Here is a 23,893-nt window from a genome sequence, read left to right as displayed (position 1 = left end):
TTTCATCTAAGTACCTCTTTGGCCGAACAATAATAAAAAAATTTCATAATATAATTGTTTTCAATAGACCCTAGCTCAAGAAAAGCATTTTCAAAAATGGTTTAAAAAAGAAAAAAAACACGAGTAAAAGGTTGTGCTGAAAATACTGTAGAAAGAAAAGAAAAAGTAGTAAAGATACCCAAATAAAAGAAACAATAATAATAAATTTGAAGAATAGGACAGTAATAGGGTAATAATAATGATACTCACAAGCACAAGGTTGAGCAAATAAGGAGCTCTAAACTCTAACCAAGTTTTCCCACGAAAAGATAAATCGCTCCACTGCCTACTAACCTTCAACCGTAACCCACAAAATAATTGACGAAAATAATATTTTTTTCTTAAGAACCAAATTCACGTCCTCCTGGATCAACAAATCACCTATAGAAGCTTTAACAAAAACCTAAATCTTGGTAAAAGCAAGGAAATCTTGGTCACGTTCAATGAAGTCCATGTAATTTTCCTTCAAATCCATCTGCACAGCAATACTTGTGCCACATTGTGTAGAATACAACCAAAACACTTGATTATGTCTTGATCCAAAATGCATTAAACTTGGATTCCCCCATCCAAAATCAGCTTCTTGCATATGAAATCTGCACAAACTCGAGCACGTAAATTCCTCAAAATCATTGTTAGCTCCCCATTCTCGTCCTCCATAACTTTCGTTATATAAATTAGCCACCATGTTAACAACATCGTCAGCTGAAGCTACGTCACAATAATTAATAATTTTCTGCACTTTCTCTCTAATCAATATTATAAAGTCTTGCAACTCCATATCAGTCACTTTTGGTTCAAATGTTAATGGAATTTCAATTATGAAATTCCCAAAAGGGTTATATGCTTCAGGATATTTAAGCTTACCGCGTAAATTCAATGGAAATGACATTAATGATGGCTTCCATTTCCCTGATATTGCCTGTGAAGCGCGAAGCAGAGCCCTCCATAAAATTGCTGTGATCATCTCAACTCGTGAAGGTTTAAAACTTAAAACAGCTAAATTGTTACAATTTGTTAATTTGCCTCTGATTTTTAATAAAGAGACTTCATCTATAGCAAACTCTTTGGAAACCAATTTAGTGTCTAGACGCTTTCCAGGGAAAATAGCAGAAGGCTTAAAAATCTTGGATATGTCTCTTGGTCCAAAAATGTTAACCAAATTAAAGCTCATGAAATTGATGCTGGAATTCTCAATTTACACACTTTTGACTACTCGTAAATGAACGTAAAACTCGTCCATCCAACGATAGTAAGGTGTGCAGTGCTCATAGATAACGCGAATCCACCACATTGAAAAATTGTAATTTGCACAACCATGAGTGGTGTGGTATACAAATTAGTCGACGTTCTTAATTCCTTGTGGCCAAAAATGCAATGGAAGGTCGAAATTAGTATAGTGTTTGTTGGAGAAAATCATCCATTTGACAATTGACGTTGGCTTTTATGAATGTTATACCTTGATCTTGACAATTGATTGAACGTTTACTTTCAGAAAATCTACCAGCAGCTGGATAAACGTGAGTCATAATCCTGATTCTTCGAGTTGTTGTACCACATGATTATGGGTGTAGGAAGAGTTGATGGGGTTATGTGGATAAAAAAGAACAAGAGGCATATGTGTTTTCTCAGCTATTTGGTCAAAGAAAGATAACTTAAAATTTTGAAGGTGATTAGGAGTTGGAGAGGACGGTTTTATAAGCTTCTTGGAAATGATTTCAACTTGAATTTGGTCACTCAAATTAACACAAAGGCTACCCATTTTTGATGTGGTAAAAATATTATGGAATTAAGAAAAAGAGAGAATTGTAGAAAAATTGAAGACAATTTTTATATCAGAAGTTTCAGGTCCTATTTATATTCGGAAAATTCTGAAAAATCTTCAAAAGATGGGAAATTTCCATAACATTACCAAACATGGAACTGCTAATGCACTATTGCAGAAGTTTATTTATATCATTTGCAATTTTTACTTAGTTAAAAGGCTTATTTTGAACTACTTTCCTTACCAAACATGGAACTGCTACTTTTTGTTGTGATAAACATGTTTATAGGTCACCCTATCAATATAATATTAAACACGTTGGTAGGTGGGGGAGCTAAAGTAAGGCAAGGGCATTCAATTGAATTTACTTCAGTGAAAAATTGAAATATTGTGCAAATAGAGTAAAAATGAGTAGTGACCTCTCTATAACAACATCTTTATATAACAGTCATTCACTATATAAGCCAAATTTTCCTCAGAACCGATTTTTTAAGTTATATATTACCTCTCTATAATAGCAACGACCATATTTATAGCAGAACATTTTTTGTAAAATTACCCCTCTATAATAGCCATATAGAATCATTAAGATTACAAATAATAGTTTTAAAAATATGCACACAACCATTTCCATTAAACAAAGTTTCTATATTGCATAAGATAAAAGGTTTGAAGATTTGCACATATTATCTTTTTCATGGAACAAATTCCAAAATATATTTAGATACAAAATTTAAATATTAATCTCTTAGATTGTCTTCAAAGGAAAGTTATTGTATACTTTTTTGCTGAAAATTTGGATACGAATGTTTGCCAATTCAAGCGTTATATCACTAGTAAGAGAATAAATCTACAAAACAAGCTACAATTACAAAGTTCGCCCATCAATCTTGAAAGAATTTTTTTTTTTTGGTAACTTTAAAATGTCTGCCTTGGAGTTTAAATCTTTATACATTTAGTTATGAATTTATTAATAATGTATTAGCTTTCTTCAAATATTTAACTAGTGAAATATGCATATCTTTTGATATTTTAAATTTGAATAATTTTTTTAATCTTTTGTATATAACAATAAAAAAGGAAAAATAATTAATTTTTGGATAAATTTTATCTATAATAGCCAAAAATATTTAAACGTCAAATGTTGTTTAAGTGTATAATAGTCATTCACTATAAAAGCTAAAAACTATCGGAACAAACGGGATTGTTATAGAGAGGGTTGACTTTATAAATTTTTCCTTTTTACACAATGAGGTTTCTCAAAGGATTTCTACAAATGAGCCTTTTTTTAAAAAAAAAAGGGATTTGTAATAAAAAATTAAGACAAGTTACATGCTATAACAAACAACAGTAAAATTCCTTATACCAATGATTTATATAATTTAAACTCTATATATAAACAGTTAAATTTTCTTGACATAAGAAAATTTTTAATTAATTAGGTAAGGGTGTTAACAATTGCTTCAAATCACGAGTTCAAATCACAAATATAACATGAATTATTTTTAAATCCCCTTCCGTAAATTCGTGGCTCTGCTAGGGTTGGCAGAACCCATAACTTTCCCTATATAAAGGGAAAGGCGTGAGATGTTGATGACATATTCTTCAAGTACCTCTAACTTCTTCAGTTCTTTAATTTGTTTTCCCTTTTTCCATTATCACCATATTTATATACCATGATTTTCCAAAAGGAAACCATGGAAGTTAAAATCTTGACAATAAAGTTGATAAAACCATCTTCACCAACTCCAAATTACCTTCAAAATTACAAACTATCATTCTTTGATCAAATAGCTGATGAGGCACATTTACCTCTTGTTCTTTTCTATCCTCCTTGCAACAACTACACCAACAATAATAGTACAGCTGAAGATCAGCTCGAGCAATCTTTATCTAAAACTTTAACCCATATTTACCCAGTTGCTGATAGATTTACTGAGGATAACTCCTCGATTCACTGCGCCGATCAAGGGGTTAAATTTGTTAACGCCAAGGTAAATTGTAAGCTCAATGGCTTTCTTGAGAAAGCACAAAAAGATGTCAATCATGCCTTATCTTGTTGGCCTCAAGATACTTGGGATGCTGATGAAAGTAATTTGTTCATAACACCAATTAGCATTGTTCAAGTCACAAAATTCAATTGCGGTGGCATGGCTCTTTCTATGAGCCCTGCACATACCGCGATGGATGGTTTCACAACTTTCACATTCGTTCACGAGTGGTCAAACGTGTGCAAATTGGGGATTCCTATAGAGAAAATCCACTTTTTGAGCTTTAATATGGCTAAGATTTTCCCACCAAGAGATGTATCGTAAATTCTCTTGCCTCGTGTCCCCCAGGAAAATCGTATGGACTCTAAACTAGATGCCAAGAAGTTATACATCAACCAAGATTTTATTTCAATGATGACAGAAGAATTAACAAAATCAACGGATTCTAGAGCTTTATGCTTTAAGCTCTCAAGAGTTGAAATGATTATAGCACTTGATAAAGGATGACAAATGCATGTTTTGAGTGTGTTTACGTATTATTTCTTGTGTGAGCTGTGGGAGTTCACACCGCTTTTGATGTGAAAATGTCACGACCCCAATTTTTCTCCGTAGGATGTCGTGATGGCACCTAGTCTCTAAGACCAGGTAAGCCTATTAATTATGCGATATGCAAAACTGAAACTCAAATCTCAACATATAAAATAAATCAAACAACGATTCAAATAGTTACAACTCCCAAAACTCGGTAGAAATAAGTCACACGCTTCTAAGAATTTATTCTAAGTGTCTCTATACATCAGAGTCTAATGAGAATAAGGAAAACAACATAATAAGGATAGAAGGAGACTCTGAGGTCTGCGGACGCTGGCAGATATACCTTGAAGTCTCCGCGTACAGCTAGTTCACTAATGTCTGATCTGATAGGAAGTACCTGAATCTACACAAAAAGATGTGTAGAAGCGTAGTATGAGTACACCACAGCGGTACCTAGTAAGTGCCAAACCTAACCTCGGTAGAGTAGTGACGAGGTTAGGTCAGGCCCTAATGGAATAATAAAAGTCAGGGTGAAAAGTTTAACAAAATAATAATAATAATAATAACAATGGGGATGAATCAAGTAAGTAGTATGTCGCAATTTAACTACACAGAATAAGGACAAATAACACCTCGCGGAAGGAAAACAAAAATTTTACAACTTTAAGGAAAACACCAAAAATAACCAAAGGCAGTGCAACGATAAAGAAATATCAACAAGGGCACTCCCGAGGTACAACCTCGTAGTCCCAAATCATAAATAAATTTACAATATCTCATTTTCTTATATCACCGCGGGAGCCTTCACATTTAATTTTAAAGAAAATATTTTTTTTCCGAAATAGCATCTCGCATTTTAGCCACCCTTATCACACCGCATGACTTCTAGTAGTTTCTCTACTAGTCATGCGTATCAAGCCACTCTTATCTCAATACCAATCCTAAGGGGAATTTCCCCACACAAGGTTAGACAAGTCACTTACCTCGACTTGTGTAATTCTTTACTCTGCTGTGTCTTTACCTCGTGAATTAGCTTCCGAAAGCCTCGTATCTAGTCACAATTAATTCGATTTAATCAAAACAAATTATTGGAATTTATTCCATATGAAAATATAAATTTTTTAAAAAAATCCGAAATTTAACTCAAAAATTACCTGTGGGGCCCACATCTCGAAACTCGACAAAAGTTACAAAATATGAACGCTCATTCGACCACGAGTCCAACCATAAAAGTTTTACTAAATTCCGACATCAACTCGACCCTCAAATCATCAAATATAACCAAGAGAGTTTCCAAAATTTTCCAACTTAATTCACTAATTAAATGTGAAAAACTACCATAGATTCGGGTACTTTAACCAAAATTGAGTTAAGAACACTTACCCCGATATTTTTCTTGAAAATCTCTCGTAAATCGCCTCTCCCCGAGCTCCAAATCGGTAAGATCCATTTTCAGAACTTAAACATTCTCTCCAGACTTTTCTTCTTCGCGAATGCGACAGTTCCCTCGCGTTCGCGAAGCACAAAACTGTGCTGCCCAAAAATTGCCCTTCGCAAACGCAAGACTTTAGTCGTGAACAACATGCTTTACCAGGCGAACGTTCGCAAATACGGCCTTCACTTCGCGAACGCGAAGACAAAAATCCTCACTAGCCATTTTCCCTTTCGCGAACGCGATGCCCAATCGCGAATGCCTAGCCTCACATCCTTGCCTTACGCGAACACGAGCCCCATATCGCGAATGCGATGAACAACCTTGCCTGCCTCCAGTTCCTCTTCGCGAACACGAGACCCTTCTAGCGAACGCGAAGAAGGAAACCATGTGCAGACATCAAAAAAATTCCAGCAGCATTCCAAGTCCAAAAATTAATCTGTTAACCCTCCGAAACTCACCCGAGGCCCCCAGTACGTTAACCAAATACACCAACAAGTCCTAAAACATCATACTAACTTAGTCAAAGCCTCAAATCATATCAAACAATGCTAAAATCACAAATCATACCTCAATTTAAGCCTAATGAAACTAAGAAATTCCAACTTCTACATTCAATGCAGAAACCAATCAAATCAAGTCCGATTGACCTCAAATTTTGCACACAAGTCAAAAATGGCATAACGAACCTATTCAAATTTCCAGAATCGTATTCCGACCCCAATATCAAAAAGTCAACTCCCCGGTCAAACTTCCAAACTTAATTTCTATTTTAGCCATTTCAAGACTAATTTAACTACGGACTTCCAAATAATTTTTCGGGCACGCTCCTAAGTCCAAAATAACCATACAGAGCTATTGGAATAATCAAAACTCTATTCAGGGGTCGTTTACACATAAGTCAACATCCGGTCAACCTTTTCAACTTAAGCTTTCGACCTTGAGACTAAGTGTCTCAATTTATTCCGAAATCTCTCCGGACCTGAACCGACTACCCCGGCAAGTTACATAACAGCTATAAAGTGCAAAATGAGCAGTAAATGGAGGGACAGGGCTACAACTCTCAAAACGACTGGTTGGGTCATTTCATCCTCCCCATCTTAAATAAACGTTCGTCCTCGAATGGGTTTAGAATTATACCTGGAGTGGTGAGAAGATGAGGATAACAACTGCACATATCATGCTCGGTCTCCCAAGTCGCCTCCTCGACCGGATGACCCCTCCATTGTACTTTTACTGAAGCAATGCTTTTCGATCTCAACTTTCTATCCTGTCTATCCAAAATGGTCACTGGATCCTCAACATAAGATAGATCCTTGTCCTAATGGACCGAGCTGAAGTCTAACACATGAGAAGGATCACTGTTATACTTCCGGAGCATGAAAACATAGAACACTGGATGAACTTCAGTGAGACTAGGTGGTAGTGCAAGTCTGTAAGCCACCTCTCCAACTCTCTCAAGAATCTCAAAAGGTCTGATATACCTCGAGCTCAACTTGCCATTCTTTCTGAACATCATAACACCCTTCATAGGTGAAACCCGAAGCAAGACCCGCTCACCAACCATGAATGAAATATCACGAACCTTCCGATCCGCATAACTCTTCTGTCTAGATTGGGTTGTACGAAGTTGATCCTGAATCAATTTAACCTTTTCCAAAGCATCTTGAACCAAATCCTTACCCAATAGTCTAGCCTCGCCCGACTCAAACCAACCCACTGGAGACCGACACCACCTCCCATATAAGGCCTCATACAAAGCCATCTGAATGCTCGACTGGTAGGTGTTGTTGTAAGCAAACTCCGCAAGTGGCAAGAACTAATCCCAAGCACCCCCAAAATCTACCACATATGCATGAAGCATATCCTCCACTATTTGAATAGTGCGCTCGGACTGTCCATTCTTCTGAGGGTGAAATGATGTACTCAACTCCACCCGAGTACCTAACTCACATTGTACGGCTCTCCAGAACCGTGATGTAAATTATGTACCCCGGTCATAGATGATAGATACCAGTATACCTTGAAGCCTGACAATCTCGCGAATATAAACCCGAGTGAGCTACTCCGAAGAGTAAGTAGTAACCCCAGGATTAAAAGAGATGACTTAGTCAATCTATCCACAATCACCCAAACTGCATCGAACTTCCTCTGAGTCCGTGGGAGCCCAACAACAAAATCCATAGTGATCTGCTCCTATTTCCATTCTGGAATCTCTAACTTCTAAAGCAATCCACCCGGTCGCTGATCCTCATACTTCACCTGCTGACAATTTAGGCACCGAACTACATATTCCACTATGTCTTTCTTCATCCGCCTCCACCAATAGTGTTGTATCAAGTCCTGATACATCTTTGCGGCACCTAGATGAATGGAGTACAGCAAACTGTGAGCCTCTTGGAGAATCAACTCATGCAAACCATCTATATTGGGCACACATAGCCTTCCCTGCATCCGTAATACACTGTCATCTTTAATAGTGACTTCCTTGGCATCTCCGTGTTGAACCGTATCCTTAAGGACTAGCAGATGTGGGTCATCATACTGACGGTCTGATACGATCATAAAGAGAAGACTGAGAAACCACACAAGCCAAAACTCGGCTCGGATCGGCTCAAAAATATCCAATCTAACAAACTGGTTGTCTAAGGCTGAACATCCAAGGCTAAAGGCCTTTCTACTACCGGTAGATATGCTAAGCTGCCCAAACTCTCTACCTTACTACTCAAGGCATCGACCACTACATTGGCCTTGCTGGGGTGATAGAGAATGGTGGAATCATAATCCTTAAGCAACTCCAATCACCTCCTCTGCCGCAAGTTAAGATCCTTCTATTTAAACAGATGCTGCAAACTTCGGTGATCGGTGTAGATCTCACAAGGGACACCATACAAGTAGTGCCTCCAGATCTTCAAGGCATGAACAATAGCTGCTAATTCAAGATCGTGGACCGAATAATTCTTCTCATGTACCTTTAAATGTCTAGACACATAGGCAATCACCCTATCATTTTGCATCAACACTACGCCAAGATAAATACATGACACATCACAATACACAGTATAAGACCTTGAACCTGTAGGCAACACCAATACTGGGGCTGTAGTCAAAGATGTCTTGAGCTTTTGAAAGCTCTCCTCACATTCCTTGGTCCACCTGAACAGAGCGCCCTTCTGGATCAATTTGGTCATATGTGCAGCAATAGAAGAGAAACCCTCTACAAATCGGTGATAATACCCCGCTAAGCCAAGAAAACTTCGGATCTCTGTAGCTGAGGACGGTCTGGACCAACTCTGCACTGCCTTAATCTTCTTCGGATCTACCTTAATTCCTTCATACGAAACTATATGACCCAAGAATGCCACTGAATCTAGCAAGAATTCACACTTCAAAAAATTTGCATATAACTTCTTTTCTCTCAAAGTTTGAAGCACAGTCCTCAGGTGCTGCTCATGATACTCTTGGCTCCAGGAGTACACTAGAATGTCGTCACTAAACACAATGACGAAAGAGTCAAGATAGGGCTGAAATACATTGTTCATCAAATGCATAAATGTTGCTGGGGCATTAGTCAGCCCAAAAGACATTACAAGGAATTCATAGTGACCATACCGAGTCCTGAAAGAAGTCTTCAAGATATCTGGATCCTGAATCTTCAACTGATGATAGCCCAAACGCAAGTAAATCTTAGAGAACATCCTGGAACCCTGAAGCTGATCAAATAGGTCATCAATACGTGGCAATGGATACATGTTCTTCACTGTAACCTTGCTCAACTGGCGTTAATGAATACACATCCGCATAGAACCATCCTTCTTCTTCTTCACAAATAAGACAGGAGCACCCCAAGATGATACACTGGGCCGAACAAAACCCTTATCTAGTAGTTCTTGTAACTACTCTTTTAATTGTTTCAATTATGCTGTGGCCATACGATATGGTGGAATAGAAATGGGCTGAGTGCCCGGTAACAAATAAATGCCAAAGTCAATATCTCTATCGGGCGGCGTACCCGGAAAATCCGCTGGAAATACATCTAGAAAATGCCTTACTACCGGAACTGACTCCACGGTAGGAGTATCAACACTAACATCTCTCGCACAGGCCAGATACAAATCATACCACTTCTCAATCATTCGTTGAGCCTTAAGAAATGAAGCAACCTTGCTAGGAACATAATCTAAGGTACCTCTCCACTCTAGTCGTGGTAGTCCTGGCATAGCCAATGTCACCGTCTTGGCGTAACAATCAAGGATAGCGTGATAGGGCGACAACCAGTCCATGCGCAAAATAATATCAAAATCCACCATACTGAGCAATAATAAATCATCTCTAGTCTTAAACCCACTGATAACAATCAAACATGACCGACACACACAGTCAATAATAATAGAATCACCCAAGGGTGTAGATACATAAACAGAAGAACTCAAAGAATCACGGGATATGCCCAAATACGGGGCAAAATAAGATGACATAAAATAATAAGTGGAGCCTGGATCAAATAATATTGATACATCTTTATGACAGACCGGAACAATACCTGTGATAACAGAATCATATGCAACTGCCTCCGTCCTAGAAGGAAGGGCATAATATCTGGCCCGGCCTCCCTCTCTAGGGCGACCTCTACCTGTCCGACTTCCACTTCTAGCCGGCTGTGCAGGTGGAGTAGAAACTGGTGCAGTAATCACGACTTGAGAAGCCTGAGGGCCCTGTCGAATGGGTGGGGCCTGAGAAATCTATGGAGGTGCACCCCTCTTAAATCTGGGGAAATCCCTCATTATATGATGAGTGTCACCACACTTAAAACAAGCCCTCGAAGGATGTGGCTACTAGGACTGGCTCGGACCTGATCGACTGGACTGACCGCTAAAAGCACCCTGTACAAGAGGTACAATAGACACTAGCGATGCATAATATAGAACCTGAGGTTTGGGAGTAGCCGGAATACCACTGGCAGCTGGAAGTGCTGAATGAATAGGACCGCCCACATAGCCTCTACCATGACGGGCTGCAGCTAGGGCACGAGAATTTTTATATGTGCCAGAATCTCGAGGTCTCTTAGCTTCTGTCTCTTCTCTCTCCCGAATTGGAATACCTTTCAATATCCTAGCAACTGACACCACCTGCAGGTATGCGATGTCCATCTCCAGTTCTCGGGCCATACTGAATCTGATACTAGGATGGAGCCCCTCAATAAATCGATGAACCCGCTCTCGAATAGTAACAACCAAGGCTAGTGCATGCCTAGCCAAATCACTGAATCAGACCGCATACTCTGACACGGTTATAGAACACTGGCACAACTACTCAAACTCCGTGCACCATGCATATCTGAGACTCTGAGGAACAAACGAAGAACATATCTAAAAACTGAGTCCAAGTGAGTGAAGCTACCACAGCCGGACTATCCAACCCTTATGCTCGCCACCACTGGTAGGCCTATCCTCTAAGCTAGAATGACATGAAAGAAACACCACTTGAATCCACAATACCCATAGTACGGAGGATACAATGACATTCCTCAAGAAAACCCTAAGCATCCTCTGAAGCCAAACCGCTGAAAATGGGAGGGTGGTACTTCTTGTACCTCTCGAGCCTGAATTGCTCCCCTTCTGAAACTGCTTCCCTAACCTCGGGCCGAACTGGGACAACTAGATGTACTGGTATAACCTCTAGGGAATGGTCCACCTGGGCCCGTGGTTCTAGGGTATGGGCAGCGAGAGTCTGTGCTCCTCCCCCGGCCTGAGATATGGAAGGAGCAAGTGGAATCAACCCTGCCTGAGCTAGACTGCGAAACATGCTCAAAATCTAAGCAAGAGTCTCCTGAAGTGCATGGGTAGTAACAGGCATCTCAGGTACCTGCTCTCCAACTAGAGCTACTGATGGCTCATTTGCAATAGCTCGTACAGGTGTTCTGGCTGCACCACATAGTTTTTCTCGGCCTCTACCCCGGCCCATGCCTCTTGCGGCTCCAACAGGGGGCGCGAGTGTATGATCATCAGATCCAGTTGTTCGTGTCCTCACCATCTGTGAGAGAATAGAAAGACAATGGTTTAGAACTTCGAAGTCAACAAATGCGCATGATAAGGAATCAAAGAAGTGAACATTTTCCTAACAGTTCCATAGCTTCCCAAGATAAGTACAGATGTCTTTGTGCCAATCCGCGAGACTCTACTAAACCTGCTTGTGACTCATAACACCTATGAACCTAGAGCTCTGATACCAACTTGTCACGACCCCAATTTCCCTTCGTTGGATATCGTGATGGAACCTAGTCTCCAAGACTAGGTAAGCTTATCAATTATGTGGAATACAAAACTGAAACTCAAATCTCAAAATATAAAATAAATCAAACCGCGATTCAGATAGTTACAACTCCCAAAACCCGGTAGAAATAAGTCACAAGCTTCTAAGAATTTATTCTAAGTGTCTCTATATATCATAGTCTAAAGAGAGTAAGGAAAACAACATAATAAGGATAGAATGTGACTCTGAGGTCTGCGGATGCTGGCAGATATACCTTGAAGTCTCTGTGTATGGCTAGTTCACTGATGCATGGTCTGATAGGAAGTACCTAGATCTGCACTAAAAGATGTGCAAAAGCATAGTATGAGTACACCACAGCGGTACCCAGTAAGTGCCAAGCCTAACCTCGGTAGAGTAGTGACGAGGTCAGGTCAGGCCTTACTAGAATAATAAAAGAATGGGTGAAAAGTTTAACAATATAATAATAATAATGACAATGGGAATGAATCAAGTAAGTAGTATGTCGCAATTTAACTATACAGAATAAGGTCAAATAACACATCGTGGAAGGAAAATAAAAATTTACAACTTTAAGGAAAACACCAAAAATAACCAAAGGCAATGCAACCATAAAGAAATATCAACAACGGCACTCATGATGTACCGCCTCGTAGTCCCAAATCATAAATAAATTCACAATATCTCATTTCCTTATATCACCGCGGGAGCCTTCACATTTAATTTTAAAGAAAATATTTTTTTCCCGAAATAGCATCTCGCGTTTTAGCCACCCTTATCACACCGCGTGACTTCTAGTATTTCCCCTACTGTAATGACCTGGCCGGTTGTTTTGAGAGTAATAGCCCTGATCCCCTATTTACTTCTTTCCCCGTATCTATTTCAGCTTATGTGACTTGTCGGGAGGTTTTGTTTTGGTGTTTGGGCTGTTTTGGGGCACTTAGTCCCTAAATAGAGGCTTAAGCCTTAGGATTTTGACCGTATTCGGAACTATATGAAGATGACACCAAAATAGAGTTTTGTCAGTTACGTTAGCTCCGTTGGGTGATTTTGGATTTAGGGTTATGTCCGAATTATGTTTTGGAGATCTGTAGCTCATTTAGGCTTGAAATGACAAAAGTTAAATTTTTGGAGATATTGACCGGTAGTGAACTTTTTGATATCGAGGTTGGAATCCGATTCTGGAAGTTAGAGTAGGTCCGTAATGTTAAATATGACTTGTGTGCAAAATTAGAGGTCAATCGGACGTGGTTTGATAGGTTTCGGCATCGGTTGTAGAAATTGGAAGTTTCAAGTTCATTAAGTTTGAATCAGAGGGTGATTCATATTTTTAGCATCGTTTGATGTGATTTAAGGGCTCAACTAAGTTTGTATGGTGTTATAGGACTGGTTGGTATGTTTGGTTGAGGTCCTGGGGGCCTCGGGTGTGTTTTGGATTCTTAACGGATTGAATTTGGACTTATGCAAATAGCTGATGTTTTTGGTTCCTGGTGTTTTCGCACTTGCGTTGGAGTGACCGCAGGTGCGGACTCGCACGTGCGAGAGGAGGATCGCAGATGCGGGCTGGAGGAGTTTGGCCTGGGGTCATAGGTGCGACATTAAGTCCGCAGGAGCGGAGTCGCTTCTGCGGAAGCTTGAACGCAGAAACGGAGAGGCCTGGGAGATTTGGGATCGTAGGAGCGAAAGGGTCCCCGCAGAAGCAAGATCGCATGTGTGATCCCTGGTCCGTAGAAGTGGAAACCCTGGGCATAAGTGGAATCCGCACCTGCGATGATTTTTCCGCAGTTGCGGCATCGCATGTGCGACTAGTGGTCCGTAGATGTGGGAATGCTTGGGCAAAACCCTTTTAAGCGAGGCTTCGAGATTTTTGGCCATTTTGTTCATTTTGAGCTTGGGTTTTGCGATTTCTTGAGACCATTTTCGAGGGATTTCTTGAGGTAAGTCTCTTGTACTGATTTTTGATCAATAATCTTGCTTCCCCATTTATTTTCTCACCTAGTTAGTGTGTATTTAAGGAGGAAATTGGGAGTTGGAGGCTAGGGATTTGAAGAGTTTGATTTTGGGTTTTGAGTGGTCATTTGAGGTCGGATTTTGATAAATTTGGTATGGTTGGACTCGTGAGTGAATGGGCTTTCAGATTTTATAATTTTTGCCCGATTCCAAGACATAGGCCCAGGTCGACTTTTAAGGACGGATTTCAGAATTTTCGTTAAAGTCAAGATTTCATTAATTAGATTAGTCTATTATAGTTGTATTTATGATATTCAGTTTTTTTTCTAGACTTGGGCCATTCAGATTGATTGATTGAGCTTGTTTCGAGGTAAGTAGCTTGCCTAACCTTGTGTGAGGGAAATCCTCTTAGGACTTGGTACTATTTTTATATGTGAGCGCCATGTACATGAGATGACGAGTACGTACACAGGCTATTTGTTGAAAAACCCGATTTATTTTTCTGAGTAGTAACATGTTTTTCCTTTATTCAAGTTATACCGTTGAAATGAGTATTAGTCTATTTTCATTCTTAATTGAGCAAATTTCAATATGTGTAGTTATCCTGCTTAGTCTAATATCGCATGTCTACGTGCTTTAACTGCTTATTTGAACTCTGTGAAGCATGCCTAGTTGATTTCCTGTTTTCCTTGTCCTTTATCAGTATTGATTGTAGAAATCTTGCTGTTAACTGTTGTATTTATCGGTTTGAGATGTGTGTTTACTTTTGAGACTACGAGGCAGTTCCTCGTGAGTTCTCCCTGCATATTTATTTTTGAGACTACGAGGCGGATCCTCGGGAGTTCTCCCTGCATATTTACTGTTGAGACTACAAGGCGGTTTCTCAGGAGTTCTTCCTGCACATTTACTTTTGAGAATACAAGGCGGTACCTCGGGAGTTCTCCCTGTGTATTTACTTTTGAGACTATGAGGTGGTTCTTCGGGAGTTCTCCCTGTACATTTACTTTTGAGACTATGAGGTGGTTCATCGGGAGTTCTCCCTGCACATTTACTTTTGAGACTACGAGGCGGCTCCTCGGGAGTTCTCCCTACATATTTACTTTTGAGACTACAAGGTTGTACCTCGGGAGTTCTCCATGTATATTTACTTTTGTTATTATGAGACGGTATCTCGAGAGCGCCACTGTTGTTATATCATTTTGCGGTGTCGTTATTTATTTATGAATACTTGTTGTTGTCTTCTCCGTTTTACTTTATTTTTTTTATAGCATCTGTCTTATTATTATATCCCCGTAGGGCCCGGACCTGACCTTGTCACTACTCTACTGAGGTTAGGCTTGGCACTTATTGGGTACCGTTGTGCTGTACTCATGCTACTCTTCTGCACATGTTTTGTGTGTAGATCTAGGTACTTCTTATCAGCCCCGCTACGAGCTGAGAGTGCTTGCTGCTATACGGATACTTCAAGGTATATCTGTCGCATTCGCAGACCTCGGAGTCCCCCTCTATTCCCTTATATGTCATTTACCTTCCTTCTTTTATTAGACTCTGGTGTATAGAGATACTAGTTTCCTCCTGTAGCTTGTGACTTATGATGTTCCGGGTTTTGGGAATACTATGTATTATTAGAGTGTTGGTTATTATAAATGCCGAGCGGCATTGTTATCAGTTATTTAGTTATCTGTTATAGTTAGTTGTTAAGTTTTGTTTCCATTTTTGATATTTCCGCATCTTTATTAGGCTTACCTAGTCGTAAAGACTAGGTGCCGTCACGACATCTTACGGAGGGAGAATTGGGTCGTGACACGTTGGTATCAGAGCAATAGGTTCATAGGTGTCGTGAGTGACAAGGAAGTTTAGTAGAGTCTCGTGGATCGGTACAGAGACGTCTGTATTTATCTTCGGGAGGCTATGGAACTGTTAGGAAAGATTACACTTCTTTTATTCCTTGTCGTGCAAAATTGTTGACTTCGAAATTTTTAAACTTCTATATTCTATTCTCTCACAACCGGATCTGATGACCAGGCACCCGCACCCCCTACTAGAGCCACGAGTGGTAGGGATCGGGGTAGAGGCCGAGGACGTCCACGCGGTGCAGCTAGAGCACCCGCACGAGCTGCTACAGAGGAGCCCCCAGTAGCTCCAGCTGGAGGGCAGACACCTGAGATACCTGTTACTGCACCAGCCCTCCAAGAGACTCTAGCTCAGTTTCTAAGCATGTTCAGCACCTTAGCTCAGGCTGGATTGATTCCACTTGCTCCTGCCACATATCAGGCTGGGGGAGGAGCACAGACTCCCGTCGCCGATACTCCAGAGCAGGGGGTTCAGGCCGGCCTGGTTCTAGAGATTTTACCGATGCAGCCGATAGCTCCAGTTCAGCCCGAGGTTAGGGCAATAGTTTCTGAGGCGGAGCAGCTTATACTTGAGAGGTACAAGATGTACCACCCACCTACCTTCAGCAAATTGGCTACAAATGATGCTCACGGTTTTCTGGAGGAGTGTCATCATATTCTCCATACTATGGGCATAGCGGAGACGAGTGGGGTTTCTTTTACCACCGTCTAGCTTAGAGGAGCAGCCTATCAGTGGTGGCATGCTTATGAGCTGAGTAGTCCGGATGAGGCAGCTTCACTTGCATAAACCCAATTCTCGGACAAGTTTTTGAGAGGGTATGTCCCTCAGAACCTCAGGGACTCATGGTGCACGGAGTTTGAGCAGCTGCGCTAGAGTACTATGATTGTGCCAGAATATGCAGTCCGCTTCAGTGATTTGTCCCGACATGCACCGGCCTTGGTTGCCACAGTTTGAGAGAGGGTTCGTCAGTTTATTGTGGGACTCTACCGCAGTATCCGGATCAGTATGGACAGGGAGCTGGAGATGGATATTTCTTATCAACATGTTGTGAGTATCGCCAGGAGATTGGAGGGTATGCTTGCCCGGGATAGAGAGGAGAGAGAGGCCAAGAGGTCTCGAGAGACTGGTTCTTCTTCTTGTGCTCGTGCCCCAGCAGCTTGCCATAGTAGGGGTTATGTGAGTCGCCCCATTGATTCCACACTTCTAGCCTCCAGTGGTATTCCGGTCCCTTCTAGGCCCCAGGAGCCTTATTATGCACTGCCAGTATCTAGTGCACCTCCTGCACGTGGTGCTTTTAGCGGCCAGTCTAGCAGACCTGGCCTGAGCCAGTCACGCCCTCCGAGAGCTTGTTTTGAATGTGGCGACACCCGCCATATGGTGAGGGATTGCCCCAGATTTAGAAGGGGTGCACCTCTATAGACTTCTCAGCTATAGCGTGCTCCACCAGGTCCTCAGGCTATGATTCCAGCACTCGCTACTGCCCCACCTGCTCAGCCAGCTCGATGTGGAGGTCGGGGAGGTCGAGGTCGCCCTACAAGGGGAGGCCAAGCCAGATATTATGCTCTTTCTTCTCGTATAGAGGCAGTTGCTTCTGACTCTGTCATTACAGGTATTGTCCCGGTCTGTCATAGAGACGCATCAGTATTATTTGACCCAGGCTCTACATATTCCTATGTGTCCTCTTATTTTTCCACGTATTTGGGCGTATCTCGGGATTCTTTGAGTTTCCCTGTTTATGTGTCTACTCCTGTGGGAGATTCTCTTGTTGTGGACTGCGTGTATCGGTCGTGTTTGATTGCGCTTAGTGGTTTTTAGACCAGAGCCGATTTGTTATTGCTCAGCATGGTAGACTTTGATAATAATTTGGGCATGGACTGGTTGTCGCCCCATTATGCTATTCTTGATTGTCACGCTAAGACTGTGACGCTGGATATGCCAGGATTACCATGATTAGAGTGGAGAGGTACCTTAGAGTATATTCCCAGCAGAGTTATTTTATTTCTTAAAGCTCCACGAATGGTTCAAAAGGGGTGTGACGGGTATCTAGCCTATGTGAGAGATGTCAATATTGATACCCCTACAGTTGAGTCAATTCCAGTAATGAGGGACTTTCCTGATGTGTTTCCAGCTGATCTTCCGTGCATGCCGCCCGACAGAGATATTGATTTTGGCATTGATTTGTTGCCAGGTACTCAGCCTATCTCTATTACTCCGTATCTTATGGCTCCTCCCGAGTTGAAGGAGTTGAAGGAACAGTTACAAGAATTGCTTGATAAGGGCTTCACTCGGCCTAGTGTGTCACCTTGGGGTGCTCCTGTCTTATTTGTGAATAAGAAAGATGGCTCTATACGGATGTGTATTGATTACCGCCAGCTGAACAAGGTCACAGTGAAGAACAAGTATCCTTTGCCTCGTATTGATGACCTGTTCGATCAGGTACATGGTGCCAAAGTGTTTTACAAGATTGACTTATGTTCAGGATATCATCAGTTGAAGATTCGGGAGCAAAATATCCCGAAGACTGCTTTTAGGACTCGGTATGGGCACTACGAGTTTCTTGTGATGTCATTTGGGCTGACCAATGCCCCAGCAACATTTATGCACTTGATGCACAGTGTGTTCCAGACCTATCTTGACTCATTCGTCATTATGTTTATTGACGACATTTTGGTTTACTACTGGACTCGGGAGGATCATGAGCAGCACCTGATGACTGTGCTTCAGACCTTGAGAGAAAAGAAGTTATATGTAAAATTCTCAAAGTATGAGTTTTGGCTAGACTCTGTGGCATTCTTGGGTCATGTAGTATCGAGTGATGGGATCCAGGTGAATCCGAAGAAGATTGAAGCAGTGCAGAGTTGGCCCAGACTATCCTCAGCTATGGAAATTTGAAGTTTTCTTAGTTTGGCGGGGTATTACCGCCATTTTGTAGAGGGATTCTCATCCATTACAGCACCTATGACCAGGCTGACCCAGAAGGGTGCTCCGTTCAGGTGGACAGAGGAGTGTGAGGAGAGCTTTCAGCAGCTCAAGACAACTTTGACTACAGCCCCAGTATTGATATTGCCTTCAGGTTCGGGGTCTTATACAGTATATTGTGATGCATCACAGATTGGTCTCGGCGCAGTGTTGGTGCAGGATGGTAGGGTGATTGCCTACACGTCCAGATAGCTGAAGGTACATAAAAAGAATTATCCTGTCCACGACCTTGAGTTAGCATCCATTGTTCATGCCTTGAAGATTTGGCGGCACTATTTATACGGTGTTCCTTGTGAGACCTTTACCGATCATCGAAGTTTGCACCATCTGTTCAAGCATAAGGATCTTAATTTGCGTCAGAGGAGGTGGTTAGAGCTGCTTAAAGATTATGACATCACCATTTTGTACCATCCCGGGAAGGCCAATGAGGTAGTCGATGCTTTGAGTCGCCGGGCAGAGAGTTTGGGGAGTTTGGCAGATCTACCAGCAGCAGAGAGGCCACTGGCGTTGGATGTTCAGGCCTTAGCCATCCAGTTTATGAGATTGCATATTTCTGAGCCGAGTTGAGTATTGGCTTGTGTGATCTCTCAGTCTTCTCTTTATGATCGTATCAGGGAGCGTCAGTATGATGACCCCCATCTGCTTGTCCTTAAGGACACGGTTCAGCACGGTGATGCTAAGGAGGTCATTACTGAGGATGATGGTGCATTGAGGATGCAGGGCAGTTCGCGGTACTCCATTCATCCGGGAGCTGCGAAGATGTATCAGGACTTGAGGCAGCATTACTGGTGGAGGATGATGAGGAAAGACATAGTAGAGTATGTGGCTCGCTGTATAAATTGCCAGCAGGTTAAGTATGAGCATCAGTGGCCAGGTGGATTGCTTCAGAAGATAGATATTCCGGAGTGGAAGTGGGAGCAGATCACTATGGATTTCGTTGTTGGGCTCCCACGGACTCAACTCATTTCATTCCTGTGATGACTACCTATTTTTCCAAGCAGTTGGCTCGAATTTATATCCACAGGCTTCATGGCGTACCGGTATCCATCATCTTTGACTGGGGTACGCAATTTACATCATGGTTCTGGAGGGATGTGCAGCAAGAGTTGGTACTCGGGTTGAGCTGAGCACATTATTTCACCCACAGACGGACAGACAGTCCGAGGGCACTATTCAGATAATGGAGGATATGCTCCACGCTTGTGTGATAGATTTTGGGGGTTCTTGGGATAAGTTCTTGCCACTTGCAGATTTTGCCTACAACAACAGTTATCAGTCGAGCATTCAGATGGCACTGTATGAGGCTCTGTATGGTAGGCGTTGTTGGTCTTCGGATTGTGTTTTGGAGATCTGTAGCTCATTTAGGCTTGTAATGGCAAAAGTCAATTTTTTGGAGATTTTGACCGATAGTGGACTTTTTGATATCGGGGTCGGAATCTGATTCCGAAAGTTAGAGTAGGTCCGTAATGTTGAATATGACTTATGTGCAAAATTTGGGGTCAATCGGACGTGGTTTGATAGGTTTCAGTATCAGTTGTAGAAATTGGAAGTTTCAAGTTCATTAAGTTTGAATCGGAGGGTGATTCATATTTTTAGCATTGTTTGATGTGATTTAAGGGCTCCACTAAGTTTGTATAATGTTATAGGACTGGTTGGTATGTTTAGTTGAGGTCCCGTGGGAATCGGGTATGTTTCGGATTCTTAACGGATTAAATTTGGACTTATGCAAATAGCTGAAGTTTCTGGTTCCTGGTGTTTTCGCACCTGCGGTTGAGTGACCGCAGGTGCGGACTCGCATGTGCGAGAGGAGGATCATAGATGCAGGCTGGAGGACTTTGTCCTGGGTCGCAGGTGCGATATGAAGGCCGCAGGAGCAGAGTCGTTTCTGCGGAAGCTTGAACGCAGAAGCGGAGAGGCTTGGGAGGTTTGGGATCGCAGGAGTGGAAGGGTCTCCGCAGAAACGGGATCACAAGTGCGATCCCTGGTCCACAGAAGCGGAAACCCTGGGCATAAGTGGAATCCGCACCTGCGATGACTTTTCTGTAGGTGCAGCATCGCATGTGCGACAAGTGGTCCGCAGATGGGGGAACACCTGGGTAGAACCCTTTCAAGCGAGGCTTCGAGATTTTTGGCCGTTTTCTTCATTTTGAGCTCGGGTTTGGCGATTTCTTGAGAGCATTTTCGAGGGATTTCTTGAGGTATGTCCCTTGTAGTTATTTTCGATCAATAATCTTGCTTCCCCATTTATGTTTCCACCTAGTTAGTGTGTATTTAAGATGGAAATTTGGAGTTGGAGGCTAGGGATTTGAAGAGATTGATTTTGGGTTATGAGTGGTCATTTGAGGTCAAATTTTGATAAATTTGGTATGGTTGGACTCATGAGTGAATGGACTTTTGGATTTTGTGATATTTTTCTCGATTTCGGGACATGGGCTCGGGTCGACTTTTTAGGACAGATTTCGGAATTTTTGTTAAAGTCTTGATTTCATTAATTAGATTAGTCTATTTAAGTTGTATTTATGATATGCAATTATTTTTGGCTAGACTTGGGCCATTCGGAGCCGGATATTCATGGAAAGAGCATTGCTATCGATTGATTGAGCTTGGTTCGGGGTAAGTGGCTTGCCTAACCTTGTGTGGGGGAAAACCCCTTAGGATTTGGTACTATTGTGATATGTGAGTGTCGTGTACGTGAGGTGACGAGTACGTACACGGGCTATTTGTTGAAAACCCTGATTTATTTTACTGAGTAGTAACCTATTTTTCCTTTAATTTGGGTTATACCATTGAAATGAGTATTAGTCTGTTTTCATTTTTAATTGAGCAAATTCCAATATGTGTAGTTATCATGCTTAGTCTAATATCGCATGTCTACGTGGATTAACTGCTTTTTTGCACTCTGTGAAGCATGCCTAGTTGATTTCCTGTTTTTCTTGTCATTTATCAGTATTAACTGTAGAAATCTTACTGTTAACTGTTGTATTTATCGGTTTGAGCTGTGTGTTTACTTTTGAGACTACTAGGCGGTTCCTCAGGAGTTCTCCCTGCACATTTACTTTTGAGAATACAAGGCGGTACCTCGGGAGTTCTCCCTGTGTATTTACTTTTGAGACTACGAGGCGGTTCCTCGGGAGTTCTCCCTGCACATTTACTTTTGAGACTATGAGGCGGTTCCTCGGGAGTTCTCCCTGCATATTTACTTTTGAGACTACGAGGCGGTTCCTCGGGAGTTCTCCCTACATATTTACTTCTGAGACTACGAGGCGGTACCTCGGGAGTTCTTCCTGTATATTTACTTTTGGGACTATGAGACGGTATCTCGGGAGCACCCTTGTTGTTATATCAATTTGCAGTGTCGTTATTGCTTTGTGAATACTTGCTGTTGTCTTCTCCGTTTTACATTTTTTATAGCATATGTCTTATTATTATATCCCAGTAGGGCCCGGACCTGACCTTGTCACTACTCTACCGAGGTTAGTCTTGGCACTTACTGGGTACCGTTGTGGTGTACTCATGCTACTCTTCTGCACATGTTTTGTGTGCAGATCCAGATACTTCTTATCAGCCCTGCTACTAGCTGAGAGTGCTTGTTGATGTACGGAGACTTCAAGGTATATCTGCCGCGTCCGCAAACCTTTGAGTCCACCTTTATTCCCTCATATGTCATTAACCTTCCTTACTTTTTTATTAGACTCTGGTGTATAGAGATACTAGTTTCCTCCTGTAGCTTGTGACTTATGATGTTCCGGGTTTTGGGAATACTGTGTATTATTAGAGTGTTTGGTTATTGTAAATGTAGAGCGGCATTGTTATCAGTTATTTAGTTATCTGTTACAGTTAGTTGTTAAGTTTTGTTTCCATTTTTGTTATTTCCGCATCTTTATTAGGCTTACCTAGTCGTAGAGACTAGGTGCCGTCACGACATCTTACGGAGGGCGAATTGGGTCGTGACACCTACTAGCCATGTGTATCAAGCCACCCTTATCTCACCCCATGCGTTTCAACACCCAGACCTTATACCACCGCATGTGTATCTATTTCACAATATATCATAATTTGCACCTCAAGTGTCCAAATATTTCAACTTGGCAAAATAAATCAAAAACAACATTATTTCCACAATAAGGAGCTCACGGCTCAATCACAATTAATACAAAAATCTAACAAAATATTCGGAAGTGAATAACTCAACAAAAATAATATTTCACAAATTTAACACCTTGCTTCAATACCAAATTTTTAATGTCAAATTCTTCATATTAATAATAATTCAATTAGGAAATTCAACTTTCAAATGATGAGCACAGAATAAAAGAAACAAAGTTTCAACTAAACAGGTAAAGCAATTAGCAGGAAAATGTCAGGCAAATTTAAAATAGAAAAATAGTTCAATGATGATGAATATAACCGGATAAAATAATTTAATTAATGTGTAACAGAGATCTACACAATTTAAAACCAGAGTTTTTCCACATTTATCCCGTATAGACACTCGTTACCTCGTGTACAAGACTTTCAACACGTCACAATTATCATATCAATACCAATCCTAAGGGAAATTTCTCCCACACAAGGTTAGACAAGTCACTTACCTCGACTTTTGTAAATCTTTACTCTGCTATGCCTTTGCCTCGTGAATTGGCTTCCTAAATCCTCATTTCTCGTCACAATTAATTCGATTTAATCAATACAAATAATTGGAATTGATTCCATATGAAAATACAAATTTTCCAACAAAATCTGAAATTTAACTCAAAATTCGTCCGTGGGGTCCACATCTTGGAACCCGACAAAAGTTATAAAATATGAATACCCATTAGACCACGAGTTCAACCATACAAATTTACTAGATTTGGACATCAACTTGACCCTTAAATCTTCAGATTTAACCAAGAGAGTTTCCAAAATTTTCCAACTTAATTTACCAATTAAATGTTAAACACTACCATAGGTTCGAGTGATTTAACCAAAATTGAGTTAAGAACACTTATCCCTATATTTTCCTTGAAAATCTCCCAAAACATGCCTCTCCCCGAGCTCCAAAATTAAGTTAAGAACACTTACCCCGATGTTTTTCTT

The 23,893-nt window shown here is 41.2% G+C and overlaps 1 protein-coding gene and 1 pseudogene across 1 annotated transcript; one reads left to right on the top strand and one right to left on the bottom strand.

Moving 5' to 3' along the window:
* Positions 1-33: 33 nt before the first annotated feature.
* On the bottom strand, positions 34-1,718 carry LOC138903550 (acetyl-CoA-benzylalcohol acetyltransferase-like; annotated as a pseudogene).
* A 1,783-nt stretch (positions 1,719-3,501) lies between these two features.
* LOC138903371 (acylsugar acyltransferase 3-like) lies at positions 3,502-4,119 on the top strand. Its single transcript, XM_070191342.1, has one exon. It carries the CDS (start codon positions 3,502-3,504, stop codon positions 4,117-4,119), a length of 618 nt encoding a protein of 205 aa, XP_070047443.1.
* Positions 4,120-23,893: the final 19,774 nt, after the last annotated feature.

This window comes from Nicotiana tomentosiformis, chromosome 12 (assembly GCF_000390325.3).
Source record: "Nicotiana tomentosiformis chromosome 12, ASM39032v3, whole genome shotgun sequence".
NCBI classification, from domain to species: domain Eukaryota; kingdom Viridiplantae; phylum Streptophyta; class Magnoliopsida; order Solanales; family Solanaceae; genus Nicotiana; species Nicotiana tomentosiformis.
Note: the sequence above shows the minus strand (reverse complement) of the source record. Positions and strands in the feature narration are given on the sequence as shown.